The sequence below is a fragment of the Vipera berus genome, assembly GCF_964194415.1.
Source record: "Vipera berus genome assembly, chromosome: 2".
NCBI lineage: Eukaryota > Metazoa > Chordata > Lepidosauria > Squamata > Viperidae > Vipera > Vipera berus.
In genome coordinates this window covers 272,204,606-272,229,600 of record NC_138203.1, presented here as the reverse complement: position 1 = coordinate 272,229,600, position 24,995 = coordinate 272,204,606, and the positions used below count along the sequence as shown (strand labels likewise).

The window sequence follows — 24,995 nt, the reverse complement described above, 5'->3', positions numbered from 1 at the left end:
ACTGGAGATAAAATATTAAGAATCATAATATGGGGCCACAGAACTGCAATGGGATAGATGTTATAACTCATTATCTAAGGAAGCTAACCATCTAACTCAGGGGTCTTCAAACTTGGCCCCTTTATGACTTGTGCACTTCAATTCCCAGAAATCCTCAGCCAACGTGCCTGGCTGAGGAATTCTGGGAGTTGAAGTCCACAAGTCATAAAAGGGCCAGGTTTGAAGACCCCTCATCTAACTACTTCTGGTGTAGCTGAAGTGACATCATCGCAGGTGCCTTGAGATTTCCTGAGGGGATATTCTTGAACTATGTGTGCTATAGTTGGTTGCCATGCTCCACGGTTGCATTGCAGGCTCTTGGCCAATAAGGAAGCCAGATTCACTTAACAACTGTGTTACTAATTCAACAACTGCAGTTTGCTTTACAACTGTGGCAGGAAAGGTCATAAAATGGGGCAAAAATCACTTAACAACTGTCTTGCATAGCAACAGAAATTTGGGGCTTAATTGGGGTCATAAATCAAGGACTCCTTGTATGTTACTCCACAGAAGAGAAGACTGAAGGGAGATAACCGTAGCAGACTTCACATATTTGAAGATGTCAAATGGAGGACAGAACAAAGGGTTGAAACTCCTGAGGAACATATTCAGCCTAGTTTTTTGGGAAGAATGTCCCAAGATCTGGAATTGTCAAGCAGCAGAACCGGTTGCTCATGATGAGGTATGGCCCGTTTCACTGGAGGTCCAGATAGCAATTGTCTGACACATTTCAGCTGATTCTGTACCAAGCAGGGGACTGGCCTGGGTGCCTGAGTACCTGGCTCAATAGTAGCAACTGTGAGAGGGATCTCACAGTCCTAGTGGACAATCACTTAGATATGAGCCGGCAGTGTGCTGCAGCTGCCAGAAAAGCCAACACAGTGCTAGGCTGCATTAACAGAGGGATAGAATCAAGATCACGTGAAGTGCTAATACCACTTTACAAAGCCTTAGTTAACACCACACTTGGAATGCTGCATCCAGTTTTGGTCACCACGATGTAAAAAAGATGTTGAGAAAGAGTACAGAGAAGAGCAACAAAGATGATTAGGGGACTGGAGGCTAAAACATACAAAGAATGGTTGCGGGAAATGGGTGCGTCTAGTCCACAGGTCAGCCACCCGTGGCTCCGGAGCCGCATGCGGCTCTTTAAGCTGTCTCCTGCGGCTCCCAGTCGCCCGGTGTGCGTGCACCTCTCTGAATGGGTAGTGGTGCGCGCACACCTCTCCAAACGGAGTGGCGCCACCCGTTTGGAGAGGTGCACACGCACCTCTCCGAAAGGGCGGAGCTGCGCGCACCTCTCCAAACGGGCAGGCTTCGGAGGAAGGCAGCAGCCTGCAAACGGGCCGTGGCAGCTTTCCAAAAGGGCAGTGCCACCGCCCGTTCCGAGAGGTGCGCGTGCACCTCTCTGAATGGGCAGTGGCGCCGCCCGTTTGGAAAGCTGCCACGGCCCGTTTGCAGAGCTGCTGCCTTCCTCCAAAGGCGGCACCTCTGCAAACGGGCTGCGGCAGCTTTCCAAAGCGCTGCCCTTTTGGAAAGCTGCCGTGGCCCGTTTGCAGGCTGCCGAGTTCCTCTGAAGGCGGTAGCTTTGCAAACGGGCCGCGGCAGCTTTCCAAACCGCCAGCAGCACGTCTGCAAATGGGTGGCACCACCGCCCATTTGGGTGGAGGTGCGTGTGCACCTCTCCAAAGGTTTGGAGAGCTGCGCGCGCACCTCCCCGAACGGGCGGCGGTTTGGAGGTCCCAGGGGTGGCTCCGGCGGCGCCCGGGCTGAAGGCGGCGCCGCAACCCAGCACCCGTCACCAGGGAGACCCGTCGCCGCGCAGGTGCCTCCCGTTTTGCGCATGCGCAAAACATTTTGTTTTTGCGCATGCATGGATGCACGCGCGCACACTTTTTGCGGCTCCCACTTTTTTGTATGTGTGATGGAACTAGTTCCGAGTGGCTCTTTTGCTTTTTCCAGTTGCCAACCCCTGGTCTAGTCCACAGGTCGGCAACCTGCGGCTCCGGAGCCGCATGCGGCTCTTTGAGCCGTCTCTTGCGGCTCCCAGCCGCCCGGTGCGCGCGCACCTCTTCCAACGGGCAGTGGTGCGCGCGCACCTCTCCAAATGGAGAGTGGCACCGCCCGTTTGGAGAGGTGCACGCGCACCTCCCCGAATGGGCGGAGGTGCGCGCGCACCTCCCCAAACCTTTGGAGAGGTGCGCGCTAACCTCCGCGCGAATGGGCAGCGGTGCCGCTCTTTCAGGAAGCCCGCCGCGGCCCGTCTGTGAAGCTGCCGAAAGCGGCAGCTTAGCAGACGGGCCGCGGCAGCTTCCGCAAAGAGCGGCGCCCCTGCCCATTCCGAGAGGTGCGCGCGCACCTCTCCGAACGACCGGAGGTGCGCGCGTACCTCCGCGCGAATGGGCAGCGGTGCCGCTCTTTCAGGAAGCCCGCCGCGACCCGTCTGTGAAGCTGCCGAAAGCGGCAGCTTAGCAGACGGGCCGCGGCAGCTTCCGCAAAGAGCGGCGCCCCTGCCCATTCCGAGAGGTGCGCGCGCACCTCTCCGAACGACCGGAGGTGCGCGCGTACCTCCGCGCGAATGGGCAGCGGTGCCGTTCTTTCAGGAAGCCCGCCGCGGCCCGTCTGTGAAGCTGCCGAAAGCGGCAGCTTAGCAGACGGGCCGCGGCAGCTTCCGCAAAGAGCGGCGCCCCTGCCCATTCCGAGAGGTGCGCGCGCACCTCTCCGAACGACCGGAGGTGCGCGCGCACCTCCCCAAACCTTTGGGGAGGTGCGCGCGTACCTCCGCGCGAACGGGCAGCGGTGCCGCTCTTTCAGGAAGCTGCCGCTAAGCAGGGGGTTGGGCTAGAAGATCTCCAAGGTCCCCTCCAACTGTTATTCTGTTACTTCTGAGGTCTTGTCCAATTCTGCTTCTATGAATTATGCAACGAAAATCTGGCCGCAAGTAAACAGGCAGTACAGAAATACAACCCAATTTCCCAAAATAGCCCTCCCTGTGAAAGAGACCTTCCGTCAGAAGTTGCTGCCTCATTGCAATAACTAATGACAGAAATTGAGCCACTCGTAGATTCAGCCTTGGAGTTTCCAGCAAATACAGATAGTCTTCGATGTACGACCACAATTGAGCCCAAAATTTCTGTTGCTAAGAGAGACATTTGTTAAGCGAATTTTGCCCCGTCTACCTTGCCACAGTTGTTAAGCGAATCAATGCAGCCGTTCAGTTAGTAACAAGGTTGTTAAGTGGCTCTGGCTTCCCCACTGACTTTGCCTGTCAGAAGATTGCAAGACGTGATCGATCGCATGACCCCAGGACACTGCGACGGTCGTAAATAGGAATCCATTGCCAAGCATCTGAATTTGGATCACATAATCGTGGGGATGTTGCGACGGTCATTAGGTGTGAAAAACGGTCATAAGTCACTGAACAAACTGTTGCATGTCGAAGATTACCTGTATTCAGCCTGAAACTGCCTGGATCTGCTTGGCAAAACGGTCCACAGGGGTGTAATCCAGTGTTTCTCAACCTCGGCCATTTTAAGATGTGTGGACTTCAACTCCCAGAATTCCTCAGGCAGCAAGGGGAACTATAACCTGACTTTTCCTCCAGGAATTCAAGCCAGGTTACATGGGAATCTAATTTCATTTTAACCACACGACAACACCCCTGTGGGGTAGGCAGAAAGAGAGGGGCTTCTGTGACTGAGGGTAGACTACAAGCTGGTCGGAGTCTAATCCCAGCATTTCACTGCTATCCCACATTGGCTGTGGGGCTGAGAGGGAAGGACTGGCCGAATATCCACCAGTTGTGGCCAGGGGGCGTTGCGGGGAGGCCTCGTTTTAACATATTCACTACAGGTGGTCCTCATTTTACGACCACAATTGAGTCCAAGATCTCCTTTGCTAAATGAGGCAGTGAAGAGAGCTTTCTCCCATTTTTACCGCCTGGATTGCCACAGCTGTTAAGTGATTCGCTGCTATTGTTAAGTTAGTAGCGTTCTACTGACTTTGCTTATCGGAAAGTTAAAAAAGGTGATCCCCACAACTCGGGGACACTGCAACCATCATAAATATGAACCAGCTGCCAAGTGTCCAGATTTTGTCATGTGACCCATGGAATGCCGCAATGGTTGTAAGGGTGAAGAACGTCCATAAGTCCCTTTTTTCCTGCGCCATTGTAACTTTGAACAGTCACTAAACCAGGGGTAGGCAACCTCGGCTCTTTTATGACTCGTGGACTTCAACTCCCAGAATTCCTGAGTCAGCATGCTGACTCAGGAATTCTGGGAGTTGAAGTCCATGAGTCATAAAAGAGCCGAGGTTGCCTATCCCTGCACTAAACCAATGGTTGTGAGGTAAAGACTTATCTGTATGTAAAATACACTTGGTAATTCACACTCTCAATAGGGGGGGGGGGAAACCCCAAGTCAAACCTTCTAAGAATTTGGCAAAAGTGTCTCAAATTCAGTTTCAGAATAGAGCTGGAAGGGACCTTGGAGGTTTTCTAGTCTGACCCTCTGCTCAGGCAGGAGACCCTATACCATTCCAGACAAGTGACCGTCCAGTCTCTTCTCAAAAGCCTCCAGTGATGGACCACTCACAACTTCTGGGGGCAATTTGTTCCACTGGTTAATTGTTTCTCACTCTTAGGAAGTTTCTCCTTAATTCCAGGTTGCTTTTCTCCTTGATTAATTCCCATCCGTTGCTTCTTGTCCTGCCCTCTGGAGCTTTGAAAAATAAGTTGATCCCCTCCTCTTTGTGGCAGCCCCTCAAATACTGGAATAGTGCTATCATGTCCCCCCCCTCGTCGTTCTCTTCATTAAATTAGTAAAGGTAAAGGTAAAGGTTCCCCCGCACATGTGTGCTAGTCGTTTCCAAGTCTAGGGGCTGGTGCTCATCTCCATTTCAAAGCCGAAGAGCCAGCGTTTGTCTGAGGACGTCTCCGTGGTCATGTGGCCGGCATGACTAGACGCCAAACGCGCACGGAACGCTGTTACCTTCCCACCGGAGTGGTCCCTATTTTTCTACTTGCATTTTTTACGTGCTTTCGAACTGCTAGGTTGGCAGAAGCTGGGACGCGTAACAGGCGCTCGCTCTGCTATGCGGCACTCGGGATTCGACCCATCAAACTGCCGACCTTCTGATCGACAAGCTCAGCGTCCTAACCCACTGAGCCACCGCGTCCCATTTTCATTAAATTAGACATATCCCAATTCCTGCAACCGTTCTTCCTATGTTTTATCCAGGCCTTTAATCATCTTGGTTGCTCTTCTCTGCCCTTTCTCCAATCCCTCCTTCCCCACTCCTCAATCTCTCAATCCCGATTCACCAAGTTCAGTGCCATCTGGATATGGCATTGCCCTAGCTCAGAGGTAGGCAACCTCGGCTCTTTTAGGACTCATGGACTTCAACTCCCAGAATTCCTGAGTCAGCGTAGCTGACTCAGGAATTCTGGGAGTTGAAGTCCATGAGTCCTAAAAGAGCCGAGGTTGCCTACCTCTGCCCTAGCTCAAACGCAACTCCATCCCACCAGCCTCCCCACTCCATTTCATCAGTTCTGCAATTCCCTTTCGGAAAAAAACAACAACAACCCTCACATCTTGGCTCAGCATAGTTTGGGCAGCCTCAGACATAACGCTGATGGCATCGTGGGTTTTCTTGCGGTTGATAAAAATGATGCCCCCCAGCCAGCAAGCCAACCCCACCGTGCCCATATACATCAGCTCCTTCTTGGCAATTGGCACACACCGATCTGGCAACACCTCCATTAAACCTGTGCAGGGAAAAAAAAATAAGGATTAGCTATGCTACTCTACAACAGGGCTTTTCAACTTTTTCACTCATTGTACCACTTTTAGGATATGGCAACATCCGAGTACCACCAGTCGCCTAGCAAGGTGTCAAAAAACTTGATGACAAAAAAAAAGGAAAAAAGGGATGAAGTACAGGTAGTCCTCGACTTACAACAGTTTGCTTAGTGACTGTCCGAAGTTACAATGGCAGTGAAAAAAGTGCCCCCCCCCAAGCCACAGCCAAGCAAGACACCTGCCTGCCCGCCCTGCTGCGCTCTTCCTCCTGTCGGAGGTTTTCATTGTTGTGAGCATTTCTGTTGAGGATTGGCAGTGGGGGTGGGGTGGGGTGGTGTTTGGTTTCTATTCCCCTCCCCCAGTCTGCTGGGTGGTTGCAGCAGGTTTTGGTCACTTCACATGACCCTGGGACAGTGTGCCCATCATAAATATGAATCAGTTGCCAAGCATCTGAATGTAAATCACGAGAGCCTGGAGATGCTGCAGCATTCCAGCTGATCAGCACTTCTTCTGGGCTCAGCAGAAGCACCGGGATCAGTGCCAAGCTCCAGCTGGAGCCTGGCACTGATCCTGGCGCTTCCGCTGAGCCCTGACAGCCCTGACAACCGTCTCTCGCTCAGGCTTGTGTGGTCCTGCCACTGGTTCAGCTCATTCCCCTCCCCTACTACCACTTTTCTAGAATGGTCACATACCACCTGCTAGATGCCAAGGCTAATGCCTCCTTAAGTAACACCAGCTGCCTGCAATTAGTGCAGGTTCGCATCCCACCAGGCTCAAGGTTGACTCAGCCTTCCATCCTTCCGAGGTAGGTAAAATGAGGACCCAGATTGTTGGGGGCAATTAAGCTGACTTTGTAATAATGCCGCTTGGGGGTGTGGGGTGTGAAAGCCCTAATAAGCAGGCATATACATAGAATGAGGGCTACTGCTAAGCTTGTAAGCCGCCCTGAGTCTTCGGAGAAGGGCGGGATATAAATGGAATTAAAATAATAAAATAAATGTACTACAGGTGGTACCCGTACCACTGGTTGAAAAGCCCTGCTCTAGAAGTCATAGACCAGGGGTGGGCAACCGTGGCCCCTTTATGACCTGTGGACTTCAACTCCCAGATTTCCTGAGTCACAGTCATAAAAGGGCCATAATTGCTCATCCCTGTCACAGACAAAAATATTTGCCAAGAACCAGACGGCCACGGCTTCAAGTGAAGGAACCACAAAGTGGAGACAGAATAAAGGTAGTCCCCGACTTACAACAGTTCGTTTAGTGACCATTCCAAGTTACAACCCTGAAAAATGTCACTTAGGACTGTTTTTCATAGTTACGATCTTTGCAGCATCTCCCATGGTCATATGATCAAAATTCAGACGCTTGGCAGCTGGTTCATATTTATGACCTTTGCTGTGTCCCAGGGATCACGTGATCCCTTTTGTGACCTTCTGACAAACAAAGGCAAAGGGGAAGCCAGATTCACTTAACAGTCGGGTAACTAACTTATCAACTGCAGTGACTGACTGAACAACTGTGGCAAGAAAAGTCGTAAAATGGAGCAAGAAAAGTCGTAAAACTCACTTAACAAATGTCTCACTTAACAACATAAATTTTGGGCTCAATTGTGGTCGTAAGTCGAAGACTACCTGTATATATCTTTTTTTAATTACCTAGATTAAGTTGGGCAATTTTCAATTTAGGAAGTGGTGGAAAACGAACTTTTTTATTAACTAATGCTTATTAGAGGAGTTTAAACAAAAGAAACAGTAGAAAAATGCCAGACTATCTACCTATCTATCTGTCTGTCTGTCTATCTATCTATGTCTATCTGTCTACCTGTCTCTCTATCTCCATCATTTATATATACATCTATCTATCTATCTATCTATCTATCTATCTATCTATCTATCTATCTATCTATCTATCTATCATCATCTATCTATCTATCTATCTATCTATCTATCTATCTATCTATCTATCTAATCTATATATACATCTATTTATCTATCTATCTATCTATCTATCTATCTATCTATCTATCTATCTATCTATCTATCTATCTATCTATCTATCTATCTCTATCATCTATATATATACATCTATCTATCTTTTATCTATCTATCTATCTATCTATCTATCTATCTATCTATCTATCTATCTATCTATCTATCTATCTATCTATCTATCATCTATCTCTATCACCTATCTATCATCTATATCAGGGGTGTCAAACTCAATTTCATTAAGGGCCGCATCAGCATTGCGGTTGCCCTCAGGGGGCCGGGTGGGTATGGCCAGGGTGGGCGTGGCCTACTGGGTGGGCGTGGCTAGAGTGTGTATGGCCTACTGGGTGGGCGTGGCCAGCTCTACATTGTTCGCATCAAGGGTGCCTATGGGGGCCTGGGCAGGAGTGGGACAGATCTGAGGGTCTCTGGCAGGAGGAGGGTCTCTGGGCCAGGGCCAAGGCAGTGGGGGCCGGTCCCTCACTGTTTCCAGGATGGCTTTGTGGGCCTTTCACGGGCCGGATCCGGCCCCCGGGCCTTGTGTTTCACATGTCTGATCTATATTTATCTACCTAAATCTCCATCCATCCATCATCTAGCTCATCTATCTATCTATCTATCTATCTATCTATCTATCTATCTATCTATCTATCTATCTATCTATCTATCTATCTATCTATCTATCTATCTATCTATCTATCTTTTATCTATCTATCCATCCATCCATCCATCTATGAGTCATCGTGGTGCAGTGGTTAGAATGCAGTACGCCATTTGAGTTTGAATCTCACTGGCTCAAAGTTGACTCAGCCTTCCATTCTTCCCAAGTCGGTAAAATGAGGACCCAGATTGTTGGGGGGCAAAATGCTGACTCTGTAAACCGCTTAGAGAGAGGGCTGTAAAGCACTGTGAAGCAGTATATAAGTATAATGAATGAATGAACCTTTTATTGTCAAAGTACAACCATGTATAAACTGAGATTGGCTGAGCCTCCCCCACAAATCACAGTGACAACAAACCCTCCATGTGAGCTAATTGCACAACACACCGGCCTCTTAATTAATTAATTAATTAATTAATTTTATTTGTATACCGCCCTTCTCCTGAAGGATTCAGTCAATCATAGATAAAATTTATAAAATCATTTCCCGTTCAAGAGCCTAACAGCCCATGGATAAAAGCTATAAATCGCTACTGCTATCTATCATCTCTCCATCCATCCATCCATCCATCCATCCATCCATCCAATTTATTTGCTGCCCATCCTGTAATGCAACGATTCTGGGCAACCTCCACTTACAAACTTAACGGCAAGAAATGAACTGGCAGAGCCCGGAACAAATTCTTAAGCTCCTTCCCATCCTCCCCACCTTCCTTCTGGCCTTACCAAGCAAGTCAAGGGAGCTCTGGTGGTTGGAGACCACCACGTATGGCTCCTTGATGTTGAAGTTCTCGGTCCCTCGCACGTCAATCTTGATCCCGTAGAGATATTTTATGTGGAGTAACATGAATCGCAATATCCTGGAAGGGTAAGGAAAAGCGGAGGCACATCAGATTCGAATTTGGCAACATTAAGCGTGAATGTCGGTGGATATGTCAGGTTTCGGGAATACGGTCCCTCCTCAACGCTCGGAGGCTGCCTTTTACCACAGCAACTTCACCATACGTGGCTGGTATACGGATCGAATTTGAAGAGGGATCGTCAAACTGGGCTGCTTTAAGGACTTGTGGAAGCTGGCTGGGAGTTGAAGTCCACAAGTCGTTAACGCCGCCAAGTTTGGGGACCCCCCCGAGCTAGCACACCCCCGCCGAAAGCAAGCCTCAGCGTTTTTTCCAAAAGGAAGGAGGAAAATCATGCCTTCCCCCAAAGAGGCAATTATTAATCCCTCACGTTCCCACCTGAGCTTCATTGAGATATATGAGGCCAGAAAAGGCTGGCTTGGGGAGAAATCTGACTGGAAGACACCATTGTTTCAAAGGCCTTTTGCCCGAGTTGATTATGTGCTCTTCTTACTTCATTTTTTTAACTGCTTAATTTTTGTTCTGAAACACCTTCGGTATTTCTTACTTTCCGTGCTCTTTTCCCAAAGGTGCTTTTGCAAAAGGCAACTGGACTTTTTTTTTTCCCCCTTGAAGACCTTTCGCTTCTCACCCAAGAAGCTTTTTCAGTTCAAGTTCAGTTCAAGCTTCTTGGAAAAACCAAAATAAATAAATAAATACAGCTGCTTTTTGAAAAAAGCATTCCCCCCCCCTCTGTTGAGAGAGGACATATGTCAAAATTGAATAGCCCAACCGAGGGGGAGGGATATGACGGCATCTATCTGACTCAGCCTTCCGTCCTTCTGAGGTAGGTAAAATGAGGACCCAGATTGTTGGGGGCAATTAAGCTGACTTTGTAATAATGCCGCTTGGGGTGTGTGTGAAAGCCCTAATAAGCAGGCATATACATAAAATAAGGGACGCGGTGGCTCAATGGGTTAAGACGCTGAGCTTGTCGATCAGAAGGTCGGCAGTTTGGCGGGTCGAATCCCGAGTGCCGTGTAACAGAGTGAGCGCCTGTTACTCGTCCCAGCTTCTGCCCACCTAGCAGTTCGAAAGCACGTAAAAATGCAAGTAGAAAAATAGGGACCACTCCGGTGGGAAGGTAACAGCGTTCCGTGCGCCTTTGGCGTCTAGTCATGCCGGCCACATGACCACGGAGACGTCCTCGGACAAACGCTGGCTCTTCGGCTATGAAACGGAGATGAGCACCGGCCCCTAGAGTCGGAAACGACTAGCACGCATGTGCCGGGGAACCTTTACCTTTACCTTTTATACATAGAATGAAGGCTACTGCTAAGCTTGTAAGCCGCCCTGAGTCTTCGGAGAAGGGCGGGATATAAATGGAATTAAAATAAAATAAAAATAAAAAATAAATATCTCCCAGGCTACCACACAGCCCTTTCGGCAGTTCCAGGAAGGCTCCACACCCATTTGCACTGCTCAGGTGACCCTGAGGACAGAGGTAAGCCTCCAGGTGGCCTCAACGACCCCCTAAAACAGGGGTAGGCGACCTCGGCTCTTTTATGACTCGTGGGCTTCAACTGCCAGAATTCCTGAGTCAGCTATGCTGAGGGAAAAAGGAGAGGTTTCCAAGCTGAGCCATGCTGACTCAGGAATTCTGGCAGTTGAAGCCCACGAGTCATAAAAGAGCCGAGGTCGCCTAACCCTGCCCTAAAAGAATGCAAATGACCAGCTGTCTGCAAGGAGCATAAAAATCCTTCCATTCGCCCCCCCCCCCCCGCCATCCAGTCAGAGCTGAAGAAGCTTCTTGGATGAGAAGTGAAACGTCTTCAAAGAAAAACAAGAAAATCCAGTTACCTCGTGAAGAAAAAAAAAAGCACCTTTGGGATAACCATGACCTGGATGACTGAGAATCTCCACAGACTCTTATGACCACGGATATTCAACAAAAGTTCTGCTTATATTCTAGTTAGGTCACCAAGGGTCACTTTGATGGCAGTGGAGCAGAAAGGTTTTAAATAAAGACATAACGGAAATGTGGCTGGTTGGTTTGCGGCTTACCACAAGACTGTTCGCTAACATAGCTGTAAAACAGGTTTTGCAGCTTGCAGTGGCCTGAACCTATCCTAACAGTGATTTATTCAAGAAATCGTGAGCCAGCAATGTGAAAATCAGGCGCTCCAAGGCATAAAAATTAAGTATTTCTTATTTCAGGGCAAAAGCACAATCTCTCTCCCTTCAAGTCTGTTCTTTTCCTCCTTTTTTCTATTTCAAGGTGACATTGGACATCTCTTCTTAAAACAGGTACCGGGGTATAACCAGGCTGCAAGGACATATACATTCGCCTCCTTCCTGCTTAGATTCCACTCTCATGGAGCATCCTGTATTGGTCAGTATCCCACCCAAACCAGCAATTTGCAGTCCTTGACAGCAGGAGACAAGAGGGGTTAGGGTGGTTAAGCCGGCAGAGCCCATTTTTGGACCCTAACCCTATCAACAGCAAAGGTTCCTCAAACTTAAGAACTCTGAATAGGTGTGAACTTCAACTCCCAGAATTCACCAGCCAGCTATGCTGGGGAATTCCCACGCCGGCTGGGGAATTCTGAGAGCTGAAATCCACACCTATTCAAAGTTATGGAACCATCCCGTTTTCCCACTGAATTAAACTACATTTCCCCTTTTCCACCAGCTACTTTAGCTGAAGATGGGAGCTAGGTCCAATATACATCGGGAAGGTGGATATCTAACCCAGCTGTGATCAGAGATAGGCCTAAGTCCGATGAAGGCTTTCTCCTAGCCCCCCGGAGTAGGCAACCTTGGCTCTTTTATGACTCGTGGACTACAACTCCCAGAATTCCTGAGCCAGCATGGCTGGTTCAGGAATTCTGGGAGTTGAAGTCCACGAGTCATAAGAGAGCCAAGGTTGCCTAACCCCTGTCCTAGCCCAAGAGGTATGGACCCCACTAGCACACACCTAAACAGACTCACTTCATATTTTCCACGTCGCGCCCACGGACTGCACAGATCGGGATGGCAATGATAGCCAGGAAGAGGATGTAGCTGTTGTAGAACGCCACCTTGCAGAAATACTTGAAGGTGGCACTCCATTCATACAGAAGCGGGACAGCCACAAGGAAGAGGATGAGGAGCCACTGGCCCAGCGAGATCTCCATTTTCTCTGAACAAAGGGAACAGGAAGAAGCTGAGTTTATTTGACGCTTTCCTAGAAACCAAAAGTAAATAGAGCCTTGCAAACAACCTTGTGCTCTTCAGGGAGGCCACGTTGGCTGGAGACAACTGGAAGTTGTAGTTCTAATACACCTGGAGGTCCCCTGACTGGAAAAGCTATAGAGGTAGTCCTCAACTTGTAACAACTTCTGGAGGATCACTGAGGGATTCGCTGAATGTCCTGAAGGTGCTTTTTTTCAAAAGGCAAGTGGACTTTGTTTTTCCTTGAAGACATTTCGCTTCTCATCCAAGAGGCTTCTTCAGTTCTGGCTGAAGGGTGGAGAATGGAAGGATTTATATTTCTTGCTGTCATCTGTCCGAATGGTATGGGAGTGTGAATGGATTTCCAGAAAAATTACAGACTACCGAGGGCCCAGATAAACCTCCAAGTGGCTTCAATGACTCTCCGAAAGATTACTAACGACCAGATGACTGCAAGGAATATAAATCTTTCCATTCTCCACTATTCAGTCAGAACTGAAGAAGCTTCTTGGGTGAGAAGCAAAATGTCTTCAAGCAAAACAAGAAAGTCCCAGTTGAAAGAAAGCACTTTTGGGACAACCATGATTTGGATGATGGAGAATCTTCACAGAGATTCACTGAATGCTTTGAGGAGCCACTTATGGCTTTGAAACATTTGGTTACAACTTTTAAGCTGTATGGACTTCAGTTCCCAGAATTCGTCAACCAGCACGCTGCCTGGCTGGACTTCTGGAAGTTGAAATCCACACATCCCAAAGTTGACAAAGTTGAGAAATACACCTCTCTCGGGAACCAGCTTCACCACTGACCTTCTCCGACACTCAACCAAAATGTATTCTCCAGTAACTTAAACCTATGCAAGTTAGGCCCCACTTTTGAGGTTAGGCAGCAGGGAACTGGTCACTTCCCAATTCTATGGCTGCAACTTTTCCAGGATTTAATCTACCAATCCTGCTCAAAGGCATTTTTGAGAAAGCACTTTAACCGTACAATCCCTCGGAGAGCTGTCAAGGTCCCAAAGTTGAAAACATTTAGTAGACATCAAACCACCTTTGATCTGATGTTTCTTTGCTATTATTGACTTTTTCAATGTGTGAATTTAAATCCATGCAGGGGGACCCAAGAGGTCCCGGGCAGATTATAAACACAATTTCTGTCCTAGAACCTTTTGCAACACACAGGAGCTTTGTGATAGACACGCTAGCTTCCCTCTGCCCAGAAAGACGTATGATAGGATTTTCTCCCAGGCCCATCGGCAGCTGCCTGAACCGGAATATTCTTGAAATATATATTTTTTCTTCTTACAGAATACTTTTAGACAGATTGAGATGAATGGAGTGTGATTAGAAGTAGTTCTCAACTTACAAAATTCATATAGTGACCGTTCGAAGTTACAGTGGCACAAAAAAGGGAACTTGTGATGACCCGTTTTCACACATATGACTGTTGCAGCGTCTCCCATGGCCAGGTAATCAAAATTCACATGCTTGGCAACCGATTCATATTTACGATGGTTGCAGCATCCCATGGTCACGGGATCCCCTTTTGCAACCTTCTGAATAGCAAAGTCAATGGGGAAGTCAGATTCACTTAACAACTTCATTACTAACTTAACAACTGCAGCGGTTCACCTAACAACTGTGGCAAGAAAAGGTCGTAAAGGGGGGGGCAAAATTCACTTAACAAATGTCTCGCTTAACACCAGAAATTTCGGGGCTCAATTGTGGTCGTATGTCGAGGACTACCTTACAAGGACGGGGAAACCTACGGTCCTCTGCCCGTTTCTAAACTACAACTCCCAGCATCCCTCACTCTGGCTGGTCAGAATTCAGCATAATTTGGAAGTCCACAATTTTCGGTCTCTTCTTTCCTTAACACAGCTTAGGGCAGGGGTAGGGAACCTTGGCTCTTTTATGACTTGTGGACTTCAACACCCAGAATTCCTGAACCAGCCACACTGAGGGGAAAGGGAGAGGTTTCCAAGCTGAGCCATGCTGGCTGAGGAATTCTGGGAGTTGAAGTCCACCAGTCATAAAAGAGCCAAGGTTGCCTACCCCTGGTTTAGGACAACTCACCTCGGCCAGCTCACCGCCGAGTCACCTCGGCCAACTCACAGCTGCCAAGTCGCTGCAGGTCATCTCTCCACATTGCCCACTTGGCGCGGGGACAATTTGCCGTGGGTGACCAGAGGGAGCCGGGTGGCCGAGTGGGTGGTCAGCGCAGAGTGTCAGGGCGGGTGGTGGGGAGGTGTGTCAGCTGGGGGCTTCCCATTTTCACACCCCTGCCACTACAGCCGCCATGCTAGGCTTGTTGCCATACCAGGCTTGAAACCGAAGCACCAGACCTGGAGCCCGACACAGCGTGTGTGTAAAAAAATGGGACCACCACCACTGTTGTCCCTGGCTTCTTCCACTTAGAGCCTGGTAAGGCAGCAGTGGGGTCTGTGAAAATGGGAAACCCCTGACCGTTGCTACCTTCCCATCACTCTCTGCACTCTGCCTACCCATATTCTATTCTATTCTATTCTATTCTATTCTATTCTATTCTATTCTATTCTATTCTATTCTATTCTATTCTATTCTATTCTATTCTATTCTACTCTACTCTACTCTACTCCATTCCATTCCTATTCTATTCTTCTCTACTCTAATTCTATTCTATTCTATTCCATTCCTATTCCAATTCTATTCTATTCTAGTCTATTCTATTCTAGTCTATTCTATTCTTCTCTACTCTAATTCTATTCTAATTCTATTCTATTCCATTCCTATTCCTATTCTATTCCTATTCTATTCTAGTCTATTCTAGTCTATTCTTCTCTACTCTAATTCTATTCTAATTCTAATTCTAATTCTAATTCTAATTCTATTCTATTCCTATTCTATTCCTATTCTATTCTATTCTATTCTATTCTATTCTATTCTATTCTATTCGATTCTATTCTATTCTATTCTATTCTATTCTATTCTATTCTATTCTATTCCAGTTCTGTTCTGTTCTATTCTATTCTATTCTAATTCTATTTTAATTCTATCCCATTCCTATTCCTATTCCTATTCCTATTCCTATTCCATTCCATTCCATTCTATTCTCCTGAAGCTTCCTTGCCTCTGTCGTCCTCAGCCTGTAGCTCATCTGCTCCTTCTGGGTAACACTCTCCAATAATACCCAATCCTGACCAACAATCAGCTCTGCATTTTCCCACTTTCTGTCTGCGTGAGGTGAGCAAATAAAGAAGAGAACCTTGGCTGGATTGTTTTATGTCATTCTTTTTTTTTGAAATTTTTTTATTAGTTTTTATAGGTTTAAGGAGGGGGTAAGGGGATGGGAATTAGGGTTAGGGTACAGGAAAGGTTGGGGGTGAGGGTTGGGGTTTTCCCCAATAACATTCAATATTTGGCAAACAGCATATTGTCTGGGTAAATACCGTATATACTTGAGTATAAGCCGAATTTTTCAGCCCACTTTTTGGGCTGAAAAATTCCACTTCGGCTTATACTCCAGTCAACAAAAAAACTTACCGAGGACTTGTGCGCGGCCGAGGCTTTGGTGCTTCCGGGATCGCGCGCACCTCTCCCAAGCCACCGCCATCCGGAGACCTGCCGAAGTTTGGGGAGGTTTGGGGAGGTGCGCGCGCACCTCCCCAAACCTCCCCAAACGTCGGCAGGTCTCCAGACCTCCGCGCCTTGCCTGCCTGCTTCTTTCCGCAGCGGAAAGAAGCAGGCAGGCAGGGCGCGGAGGAACGGAGACCTGCCGACGTTTGGGGAGGTTTGGGCGCCTCCCCAAACCTCCCCAAACGTCGGCAGGTCTCCGTTCCTCCTGCCGACGTTTGGGGAGGTTTGGGCGCCTCCCCAAACCTCCCCAAACGTCGGCAGGTCTCCGTTCCTCCGCGCAGACCTGCCGACGTTTGGGGAGGTTTGGGGAGGCGCCCAAACCTCCCCAAACGTCGGCAGGAGGAACGGAGACCTGCCGACGTTTGGGGAGGTTTGGGGAGGCGCCCAAACCTCCCCAAATGTCGGCAGGTCTGTGCGGAGGAACGGAGACCTGCCGACGTTTGGGGAGGTTTGGGGAGGCGCCCAAACCTCCCCAAACGTCGGCAGGAGGAACGGAGACCTGCCGACGTTTGGGGAGGTTTGGGGAGGCGCCCAAACCTCCCCAAACGTCGGCAGGTCTGTGCGGAGGAACGGAGACCTGCCGACGTTTGGGGAGGTTTGGGGAGGCGCCCAAACCTCCCCAAACGTCGGCAGGTCTCCGTTCCTCCGCGCCCTGCCTGCCTGCTTCTTTCCGCAGCGGAAAGAAGCAGGCAGGCAGGGCGCGGAGGTCCGGAGACCTGCCGACGTTTGGGGAGGTTTGGGGAGGCGCCCAAACCTCCCCAAACGTCGGCAGGTCTCCGTTCCTCCGCGCCCTGCCTGCCTGCTTCTTTCCGCTGCGGAAAGAAGCAGGCAGGCAGGGCGCGGAGGTCCGGAGACCTGCCGACGTTTGGGGAGGTTTGGGGAGGTGCGCGCGCACCTCCCCAAACCTCCCCAAACTTCGGCAGGTCTCCGGACGGCGGCGGCTTGGGAGAGGTGCGCGCGATCCTGGAAGCACCGAAGCCTCGGCTGCGCGCAAGTCCTCGGTAAGCTCTGGGCGGTCACTTGCTTCGCGTCTCCTGAGGGAAGGGGGGGCGACTGGAGCGGGCGTGTTTCCTCGCCTGCTGGGCGCCGCAATTTGCCCGGGGAACGCGCGGGCCCCGAATGGCAGCGTGGAGCGAGGAAGCGGACAGCCAGGGCTTCCCCGAGAGCCGCGGCCACACAGGGTATTCCTGTGTATTCAGGCTTGCAAAATGGCGGATCGAGCCTCTGCTGGCGGCAGAGGCTTGCAGAACGGCGGATCGGCTTATACTCGAGTCAATAACTTTTTCCAGTTTTTGGGGGTGAAATTGGGGGTCTCGGCTTATACTCAAGTCGGCTTATACTCAAGTATATACGGTATATATAAATAAAAGTAATAAAGCTAATAATTGATAGCAATGATAGGTATAATCAGGGCTTTTATTCTCATAGAACACTCAGAACGGAGTTCCGGCACCTTTTTTGGATGGAACCTTGTAGGGTAGGCAAGGCGGGTTGTATGACATGTGTGAGTTCCGGCACCTTTTTCTTTTACAAAAAAAGCACTGGGTATAATAGATTATCATAAACAATACTAAGTTTTCAACATATAGTACTTTTCTTACTCAAATAAATTCAAAACTGCGTATCACATTCCTTTCTCTCTAACTCGCTTATCTAGCCGTTGATAAAAATTTATTCCAAGTTCCATAGTAAACTGAATGCTCTTTCTCTTTAATCTCTAAATTTAATCTATCCATTTCTGCACCACCCAATATTTTCTTAATTAATACTTCTTCAGTCGGTAAGTTTTCATTTGTCCAATATTGGGCATACATGATTCCAGCTGCTGTCAATACACGTAACATTGAGTATCCGCTCTCCTTGTCATAGTTGGGACCTATCATTCCTAACAGAAACAATTCTGGTTTAAATTCTATTTGTTTTTTTAATCATCTTCTCCAACCAAAAGTGTATCTTAAGCCAGAACTGTTTAGCTTTAGGACATGACCACCAGATATGGTAAAATAAGTACCTGGTCTTTGATTACATTTCCAACACACCTTTGAAGTATTTTTAAACATTTTTGCTAGTCTCACTGGTGTCATGTGCGTTTTATGTCATTCTTGGGTTGGGCCTAACAGCCCCTGAGCGCTTAGCCACGAACTGGCTTTTTTTTATTAAAGAGTTTTACAAAAACAAGATTTTACAATACATCCCAAAATCCCACCCACCCCAAACCACCCCCCCTTACCCCCCACTTCCCAGAGCTAAATACAGGGTATAGTTATAATAATCATATTCTAGCTAAAGATTATCCATAATATAAAATTAACCAAATTCATAATGTGCTTTAACCTCCCTTTAACATAAATACATACAAAGTACTAACACTAAAATTAATAACAATATCCCTCAAAAATCTACTCATAAGCTAAATGGAACTTTTTAGTCCCATATTTATTCTGAATATAATCTATCCATCTCCTCCAAACTGAAATATATCTTTCTTGTGAATGATCCTTCAAATAAGCAGAAATCTTAGACATTTCTGCAAGATTCGAAACTTTAAACACCCATTCTTCTATTGTAGGCAAACTATCCTTCTTCCAGTATTGTCCCACCAGTAACCGTGCTGCTGTTATCAAATTCAACATCAAATTGGTTTATTTAACATCACAATCTACAACAATACCCAATAGAAACAATTGTGGAGAGAACTTTATCTTTCTCTTAAAAATCTTTTAAATGTTCCACCAAATTTTTACCCAAAAAGCTTTTATATTTCTGCAAGTTCACCACATATGAAAATAGGTGGCTTCTAAACTACCACATCTCCAGCATTTAGACTGTAAGTTAGGATACATGTTAGACAACTTTTTGGGATCCAGATGCCATCTATAAAACATTTTATAAAAAATTTCTCTTAAATTTTGAGCCTGAGTAAATTTAACATTTCTAACCCAAATTACCTCCCAAGTATCCAGCGAAATTGGTTCCTGAATATTTTGTGCCCACTTTATCATACAATCTTTAACCAATTCCGCTTCCGAGTCCAGTTTGATTAAAACATTATATATCCTCTTTATATGTGCACGATTTAAATCTCTAATTTGTTTTACTAAATTTTCATCTATAAAACTGGCTTAATAGCTCAGGGTTTATGGTTGAGGTTTTCCAGTAGTGCAACTGGCCTGCACAATCCTTGACTTGCGATCATTCAGAGTTACAACAGACCTCCCAGGAGGCACAGACAACCTGGTTCCAAAATTCCAACAGCTACCCACCCCACGATCTTGTGACCGCATGTCAAGCATTCAGCAACTGAACCGCATTTACAGTTGTATGCAGCATCCCGTTTTTGCTGAAAAACCAGCCTTTTCTTCTAGGTTTTGGCAACTGCTTTTTCGACCGCCACAGAAAAAGGTCATAAAATCAGGTTGGTCATGTGGATGACCCATTTTATAACCTTCACAACCTCTTAGGACCATAAGGGGTAGGCTCCATTATTGTCATAAGTCAAAGGCTACCTGTACACTGTGAACTATTTCTTCCTTTTTATTATCTCCTTTTAACCAAATATACTTCGAGCAGCTAATAATCATGCAGTATAATCAAACTAAACCGCAATATAGCTCAAAACACACCAACATCAGAAAAAACAATGGAAGAAGGGCACAAAATGTCACATTTCCCGTGACAACTTTTCCTTTTTAGGAAAATCCACATCACTATCAATCACTCTTCATCTTGACAGGGTCATAATATTGGGAAAGAGATCAAGTCTCTCTCCCAAACCAGTAATAGCATTGCTGTTGCTTATCTCTGGATAAGTAAATCCTTTGCAAGTTACCCTCTATTTCCACTTTTCAGGTTGTTGTTGCAGATCACAAGAAACCCATAAGAGGTGAAACATCTTGAATCTTCAGAACAGCAGCTCCAGCAACCAACCAGCCAGCAAACAGTTCTCTTGCTATCTACCAAGCTCCTTGCTTCCAATAGTTTTATTTATTTATTTTTTAATTTTAGAGTAGAGTAGAGTAGAGTAGAGTAGAGTAGAGTAGAGTAGAGTAGAGTAGAATAGAATAGAATAGAATAGAATAGAATAGAATAGAATAGAATAGAATAGAATAGAAGCTGGAAGGTACCTTGGAGGTCTTCTAGTCCAGCCCCTTGCTTGAGCAGCAGTACCAAGTGACTGTCCAGTCTCTTCTTAAAAACTTCCGGGGATGGAGCGCCCACAATTTCTGAAGGCAAGCTGTTCTACTAGTTGTCCTCACTGTCAGGAAGTAGTATCTCCTTGATTCTACAGGTTGCTTCTCTCTTTGTTCAGTTTTCAACCATTGTTTCTTGTCCTGCCCTCTGGTGCTTTGGAGAATAATTTGACCCCCCCCTCTTCTCTGAGGCAGCCCCTCAAATACTGGAACGCTGCTATCATGTCATCCCTATTTCATTTTGAAAAATGAAAATTTAGTATGCTCTAAAGCAGTGTATCTCAACCTTGGCAGCTTGAAAATATGTGGAGTTCAACTTCAACGTCAACTCCCAGAATTCCCCAACCCCAGTATTTTTGTTTGTATGATCTGTTTTTATAAGCTATCCAGAGTTGTTTGACAGTGAGATGGATGGCATATAAATTTAATAGCCAACCAACCAACCAACTCTATTCCTAACAACCAGGGCAGCAATTCGCAACCTTAGAAGAAATATGCTAAGGACAAGTCTCTAATCCTGATAAGCAATCCTATAAGCTCAATTTATGCTAAGTCATAATGCACTTTCTTTGGCTAAGAATGTTATGTATACCCAGAAATTCCAATCGGTCCATCGTATTTGAAGGATTAATGAACCCGAACAATTGTGGATTAGTCAAATGAAGAGAAGAGAGAGAAAAAAGATGGCTCAGGGATGTGTGAATCCAATTTGTGTGTGTCCTCTTGGCACCCACGGAGTTTCTGGGATTAAATTGGCTTGCGTCCATTAGCAACAAAAGACATGTCAAGCTGAGATGCCAGACTGAGTCACAAGCAGATGACCTGGAGAAGAACCCAGACTTTCAGACTGTCTGCCAAGGAGCTGAGGAATGTCACACTGGCACAACCAGTACAAGTAATTGTTTTGCAAGCACAACATGCTCCCAGTGTCACAATTGAAGTGGGAGGGGAACTGCCAAGTTCTAATCCCCTTTCTCTGGTGCTCTCCAGCACATTGGTGATGTGTTGTCCAGCCGAACAAGGTCTCTAATATATATATATATATATATATATATATATATATATATATATATATATATATATATATATATATATATATATATATATATATATATATATATATATATATATATATATATATATATATATATATATATATATATATATATATATATATATGGATCATATATATATATATATATATATATATATATATATATATATATATATATATATATATATATATATATATATATATATATATATGGATCATATATATATTTGTTTTCTGAGGTTTTCGCGGGTGCCTGTATGTGGATCCTTGGTTTTTCGGGTTTTTCCCGGCGTAGAACTAAAGGTGTAGGCGCAACGTTTCGACGGAATCCCATCCGTCATCATCAGGCTTTAGCTTCCTTCTTCTGGGAGAAGCATGTGGCTGTTTGTTCCTCTTTTTTAAACTGCCAGAGGGGGTGTGTTCTGTGGAGGTGTGCTCTGATTGGGTAGGGGACCAAGTGTGTTCTGATTGGGTGGGAGTGTGTTTTGAATGGTGGGTGTGTTCTGATTGGGTGGGGGGGTGTTCTGAGTGGATGGGCTGGTCTCAGCTGCCAGCTCCAGACCTGAGCTGGTGAGTTGTGCTGCTTTTGTTCGGCTTCGTGTTTGTGGTGGTGCCATGTTTTTATAGTGGGTGTCAGTTTGCTTATTGTGTGGTTTGGAGGGGTTTAAAGTGGCTGATGTTGCAGCTGTAGTTAGGTTTCTGTTTTGTGGTTGTGTGTCTTTATCGTTGTGGGTTCGGATTTGCTTTTTGAATGGTTGTGTGGTGGTGATGTCATGTGATGTTATCATGAGTTTGGGTCTGGTATCATTCTTGGTGGTTGGGCCTCGTCTGTCAATCAAGGCGGGTTTCCAAATGGCTGGTAGACGAGAGGTATCATCTCGTTTATTCATGCTGTGGGGGCGTTTTTCTATCTCAATGGCTTCTCTGATTATTCTGTTGTTGAAATGTTCAATTTTGGCGATAGTTTTGGTTTTTTTAAAATCAATTTCATGTCCCGTGGCTTCAAAGTGTTGGACCAGGGATGAAGTTTGTTCTCCCTTTCTGAGTGAGTTTTTGTGCTCTTCAATGCGTGCACTTATTCTTCTGTTGGTCTGTCCGATGTATGTGGTGGGGCAGGTGGTGCATGGGATTTCGTATACTCCTTGGTTTTCTAACCCAATTATGTCCTTGGGGTTTCTTAGGATGGTGGATATTTTTCTGTCTGTGTAGAATGCTGTTTTGATGTTGTGTTTTTGGAGGACCTTGCTGATTCTGTCTGTGGTCCCTTTTAAGTATGGGAGGAGGGCTTTGCCATTTTCTTGTTCTCTGTCTTGGGTTTTTGTGGGTGTCTCTCTTCGGATTAAGTTGGTAATCGTGTTTCTTTGGAATCCATTGGCTGTTAGTACATTAGTGAGAGTGTGTAGTTCGGTTTTGAGGTGTTGTTCGTCAGCTAGGTGTTTTGTTCTGGAGATGAGTGTCTTGGCTACGGAGTTGATCTCCAAAAACACAACATCAAAACAGCATTCTACACAGACAGAAAAATATCCACCATCCTAAGAAACCCCAAGGACATAATTGGGTTAGAAAACCAAGGAGTATACGAAATCCCATGCACCACCTGCCCCACCACATACATCGGACAGACCAACAGAAGAATAAGTGCACGCATTGAAGAGCACAAAAACTCACTCAGAAAGGGAGAACAAACTTCATCCCTGGTCCAACACTTTGAAGCCACGGGACATGAAATTGATTTTAAAAAAACCAAAACTATCGCCAAAATTGAACATTTCAACAACAGAATAATCAGAGAAGCCATTGAGATAGAAAAACGCCCCCACAGCATGAATAAACGAGATGATACCTCTCGTCTACCAGCCATTTGGAAACCCGCCTTGATTGACAGACGAGGCCCAACCACCAAGAATGATACCAGACCCAAACTCATGATAACATCACATGACATCACCACCACACAACCATTCAAAAAGCAAATCCGAACCCACAACGATAAAGACACACAACCACAAAACAGAAACCTAACTACAGCTGCAACATCAGCCACTTTAAACCCCTCCAAACCACACAATAAGCAAACTGACACCCACTATAAAAACATGGCACCACCACAAACACGAAGCCGAACAAAAGCAGCACAACTCACCAGCTCAGGTCTGGAGCTGGCAGCTGAGACCAGCCCATCCACTCAGAACACCCCCCCACCCAATCAGAACACACCCACCATTCAAAACACACTCCCACCCAATCAGAACACACTTGGTCCCCTACCCAATCAGAGCACACCTCCACAGAACACACCCCCTCTGGCAGTTTAAAAAAGAGGAACAAACAGCCACATGCTTCTCCCAGAAGAAGGAAGCTAAAGCCTGATGATGACGGATGGGATTCCGTCGAAACGTTGCGCCTACACCTTTAGTTCTACGCCGGGAAAAACCCGAAAAACCAAGGATCATATATATATATATATATATATATATATATATATATATATATATATATATATATGGATCATATATATATATATGGATCATATATATATATATATGAAAACTCTGGAATTTTTTAAAAGGTCAATACAATTTTGACTCAGTGCCTCAAGGGGAAAAAACACCCCTCTCTAGCCACATTTCAAGTGTACCGTATATACTTGAGTATAAGCCGAATTTTTCAGCCCACTTTTTGGGCTGAAAAATTCCACTTCGGCTTATACTCCAGTCAACAAAAAAACTTACCGAGGACTTGTGCGCGGCCGAGGCTTTGGTGCTTCCGGGATCGCCCGCACCTCTCCCAAGCCACCGCCGTCCGAGACCTGCCGAAGTTTGGGGAGGTTTGGGGAGGTGCGCGCGCACCTCCCCAAACTCCGCGCCTTGCCTGCCTGCTTCTTTCCGCAGCGGAAAGAAGCAGGCAGGCAGGGCGCGGAGGAACGGAGACTTGCCGACATTTGGGGAGGTTTGGGCGCCTCCCCAAACCTCGGCAGGTCTCCGTTCCTCCGCGCAGACCTGCCGACGTTTGGGGAGGTTTGGGCGCCTCCCCAAACCTCCCCAAACCTCGGCAGGTCTCCGTTCCTCCTGCCGACCTTTGGGGAGGTTTGGGCGCCTCCCCAAACCTCGGCAGGTCTCCGTTCCTCCTGCCGACCTTTGGGGAGGTTTGGGCGCCTCCCCAAACCTCCCCAGGTCTCCGTTCCTCCTGCCGACCTTTGGGGAGGTTTGGGCGCCTCCCCAAACCTCGGCAGGTCTCCGTTCCTCCTGCCGACCTTTGGGGAGGTTTGGGCGCCTCCCCAAACCTCCCCAAACCTCGGCAGGTCTCCGTTCCTCCTGCCGACCTTTGGGGAGGTTTGGGCGCCTCCCCAAACCTCCCCAAACCTCGGCAGGTCTCCGTTCCTCCTGCCGACCTTTGGGGAGGTTTGGGCGCCTCCCCAAACCTCCCCAAACCTCGGCAGGTCTCCGTTCCTCCTGCCGACCTTTGGGGAGGTTTGGGCGCCTCCCCAAACCTCGGCAGGTCTCCGTTCCTCCGCGCAGACCTGCCGACCTTTGGGGAGGTTTGGGCGCCTCCCCAAACGTCCCCAAACCTCGGCAGGTCTCCGTTCCTGTTTGG

At 47.0% G+C, this 24,995-nt stretch overlaps 1 protein-coding gene across 1 annotated transcript in view; it reads right to left on the bottom strand.

Annotated features, from left to right (window-relative positions):
- AGPAT1 (1-acylglycerol-3-phosphate O-acyltransferase 1) overlaps window positions 1-24,995 on the bottom strand; it is a 66,036-nt gene that overhangs the window by 4,554 nt on the left and 36,487 nt on the right. The window contains exons 2-4 of the mRNA XM_081321572.1: window positions 12,322-12,511; window positions 9,218-9,351; window positions 5,631-5,806 (exon numbers count right to left, since the gene is read on the bottom strand). Coding sequence (XP_081177698.1) covers window positions 5,631-5,806; window positions 9,218-9,351; window positions 12,322-12,506 — 495 coding nt within the window. The 5' untranslated portion in view covers window positions 12,507-12,511. The remainder of the gene's footprint in view (window positions 1-5,630; window positions 5,807-9,217; window positions 9,352-12,321; window positions 12,512-24,995) is intronic.